General features: G+C 41.8%; 1 gene segment (V, D, J or C); it reads left to right on the top strand.

The window, feature by feature from the left end:
• Nucleotides 1-1,249: 1,249 nt before the first annotated feature.
• Nucleotides 1,250-3,452, top strand: LOC104859264. The segment is given in 3 exon segments: nucleotides 1,250-1,314; nucleotides 1,399-1,722; nucleotides 3,433-3,452. Coding segments are annotated over 3 exon segments (390 nt in total).
• Nucleotides 3,453-3,658: the final 206 nt, after the last annotated feature.

Below are 3,658 nucleotides of genomic sequence, written 5' to 3'. Positions count from 1 at the left end.
GAACTCATAGAAATCCTTCTGCCTCACAGTCTTAACTTCTGGGATTATAGATTTTCACCTCCACACACATCTGGATCTCTCATTTAAAAAAAGCATAGGATGTAAAAATTTGTTGACAAGTTTGGAATCCTCCTTGAATGTTTTTTTCAGAAATAGATGAACATTTCACTTACATTATTGATAGTATTGGCCTTCTTCTATCTTGGTTTTTGAGACAAAGACTGGGATGTTCCAACACACAATGTGGTCCCATTTGTGGTGTTCTCTGGGCCCATCTGAAGGTCAGGGCCAGGAGGAGCTGCACTGTGTGTGCAGAGCAGGGCCCTCTTTATCCCAGCACATACAACATCTCTGAGAGGCAGGTGGGCATGAAGCCAGATACAAAGTCTCATATGCACTTGCTCCTTGAGTATGTCCCTACATCTTCCTCCTGTCTCCATCTTGACTGGTGTAATGTGAGCTCCTGAGGTGATTTTCCAAACATTCTATTCAGGCTGCACATTTAGAAACTTGAGTCATTATGAAGCCATGAGTCTTCAGGGACAGGGTTCTAAGAGGAGAGGTCAGAATGTCTGTAGTCCATGAGAGATCCCACATTTTCAGATAGTAGTAGACATCTCTGATTACAAAAAGCCAAGAATGGGCTGAGACAGAGATCCATGAACTCCAAGAAAATTCCCCAAATAAGTTAACTGTGAGAATGCAGGGAATAAGGTCTAGAAGTTGTCTATGAAAACTACCCTCAAGCAATACTTTTTTAAAAGGCAGTCATGGAGACGTGGGCAGGCATGGCACCAAGAAGAGAGAAAGCATAGTTAGATTCTTAAATATTTTTCTCTATCTCCACCAAGAGCCCAGCAAATACACAATTCTCTGCCTCAGCACAAACTCTCGCCTGGAAAGTCACACTTTAGTAAATACACTCAGCATATCAGAATCCTTTCCGGACATGAACACTTTCATGTTAAAGTTGCCAATGAAAACTGTGCTCAAAATGAACAAAATCTTTGCTCCAACTCAATTTCTCTGTGTGTAGAAGTATCAGTACCACAGAAGATATAGAAAAGTGTCTTTGGGGTGTTCCTCTCCCCAGTGCAATGGATCATCATAAGAAAAACACTGTCCTTGGAAGGACCAGAATGCTCTGCCCTCTGTCCACCTCTTATACCCTCACTGCCACCTCCATGCAAAGCAACCTCAGGCTCAGGATGAAAAGCCAGCCCTGGCTGAGTAACCCCAGTCTCCCTTCACAGGAGCCTTCATACAGCATGGAGTCCTTGGTGCTGCTCCTCTGCCTGGTGGCGGCTCCTTGCTGTGAGTGTCTCTGAATTTCAGGAGAGCGAGATGGGAGCAGGGTGTGTGGTTTGTTTGATTGATGGTGATGCTTCTTGTCCCCAGGTGTCCTGTCCCAGGTGCAGCTGAAGGAGTCAGGACCTGGCCTGGTGAAGCCTTCAGAGACCCTGTCCCTCACCTGCACAGTCTCTGGATTCTCTTTAACTAGTTATGGTGTGCACTGGGTCCGTCAGGCTCCAGGGAAGGGACTGGAGTGGATCGGTGTGATAGGGAATGGTGGAGGTACAGTTTATAACTCAGCCCTTCAACCTCGAGTGAGCATCGGCAGGGACACTTCCAAGAGCCAAGCCTCACTATCATTGAGAAGCCTGAGATCTGAGGACACAGCTGTGTATTACTGTGCAAGAGACACAGTGATGGGAAATCAGTGTGAGCCCAGATGCAAACCTCACTGCAGGGGCGTGCAGGAAGACAGGGGGCAGGCAGGACACACTGAGGTCTTGTTGGGCCCTGGACCAGGTGCAGGATCCTGGGTCTGCTTTGCTGTTAGAGTCTGTGGTTTTCTCTTCCTGTCCCCAACTTTGCTAAAGAACTTCTTCAGTGTAGGCTTCTATAGACTTTGGATTTTTAAAAAATTTACTTTTCTTATGAGTACATGTTTGCAGTACAGCCAGTTTACAACCAACTTCAGAACTGGGTGTATGTATAGAGTGCAGCTTGATCCTTTAAGGAATCTCCATCCTATTCATCATTAACTTGACTCTTCCCTCCTCTAAATCTCCTTTCCACATTTTAGTTCATGTTGATATTATTGAACTTATCTCATGTTTATGACATATAAAATTTATATTCATTTTTCAGGTTCATGTACATGGCACGTACATATCCTAGTTTTTTTTCCTGTCCGCTATTTTTTCATCTATGTTCTCTTGGACTCCTTCCCATTTGTACCTATTGCCTTGTCTCCTTCTAGCCATTCTTTACTGTGCTTTATGTTTATATTTTGCCTTTCACAAATAAGAAGTACTGTATGGTATTTAAATATTTGTGTCCTATCATTTTTCACAGTATTATATTTTCCATGTGTATCCATCTCCCTACAATGTCTCACATCCATCCTGCTTCATAGCTGAGTAACATTGCACTAACTCTCAGTACCACACGCATCCTCTGTTTATGGGCATACAAGCTGCTTCCAGAATTTAGCTCTTATGCATAGTGCTGCTTTAAATACCGGTGTGCACATTTTGCTGTAGCATGATGTGCTTAACTATTTTGGGAAGATACCTGGAAGAGAGAGATCTGGGTCTTATGGAATTTCGAATGTGAGCTGTTTAAGGAATTTCTGTCCTGAGTTACGCAGTGGTTGTACCAGTTTACATTCCCAGCAACAAAGTAAGAGCATCTTGTTTTACCTGCAGCCACGGCAGAATTTGTTTCTAGTAGATTTTTTTGATGATGGCAGTTCTGTCAGGCCAAAGATAGAATCTTAAGATTGTTTTAGTTTGAATTTCTCTAAGGGCCAGGAATGTTTAATATCTTTTTCTATATGCGTTGGCCACTTCTATGTCTTCCTGTGAGACGTACCTGTACATTTTACTTGCCTGTTTCTTGACTGGGTCTTTTCGTTTAGGCGATCTAATCTTTTTGAGTTTTTCATACAGTCTAGGTATCATTCCTCTCTCTGAGGAAAAGCTTGAAATAAATTCCTCATCGTGTCCGTTGTTTCTTCACTCTGCTAATTCAGTGTGGAGATGGTTTTTGATTTGATGTGATCTCAGTTTGTTAATTCTTGGTGTTACTTATTGTAGAATTATGGTCCTGTTTAGGAAATCTCTCTTAAATGTATCACTTAACGTTTTCTAACTATTTCATTATCCAGTAGGTAAAGATTTGTCATTGCTCTGACAATGACAAACATTGAAAGAAAAGCTGCTCTGATCCAGGCTCCGCAAACTGTTCCAGATTCCATTGCGCAAATTCCTATACGCAGTAAAATCACTTTCAAATTCAAAATCCCAAAATAGGATTATTTTCTCAGTTGCTTTTAGATTATCTCCTTGCAGAAAAAAAATGAGCCATGAGTGCACACATTCCCAGTTTGCACAGCAAAATTCTGCCAATTGTAACTCTTTTCAGGTCCTTTCAATGGACAGTAAACTGCCCTGCTTTTCAAGTTTTCGTATTTTTCCTTTTATTTATTTTTCATTTTTTGTGCTGGGGTTTGAACTCGGGTCCTAGCGCTTGGAATGCAGGCCACAGAAGAGCTGACATAAATCCCAGATCCGTATTTTTTCTTTTAAATTAAGATACATTTTCATTAAATAAAAATTACATTGAACCCGCTGAATTAGTGCGGAGTCTT

This window comes from Fukomys damarensis, unplaced genomic scaffold (genome assembly GCF_012274545.1).
Source record: "Fukomys damarensis isolate Sample0158 unplaced genomic scaffold, DMR_v1.0_HiC HiC_scaffold_25, whole genome shotgun sequence".
NCBI lineage: Eukaryota > Metazoa > Chordata > Mammalia > Rodentia > Bathyergidae > Fukomys > Fukomys damarensis.
This window is presented reverse-complemented; position numbering and strand designations above follow the sequence as displayed.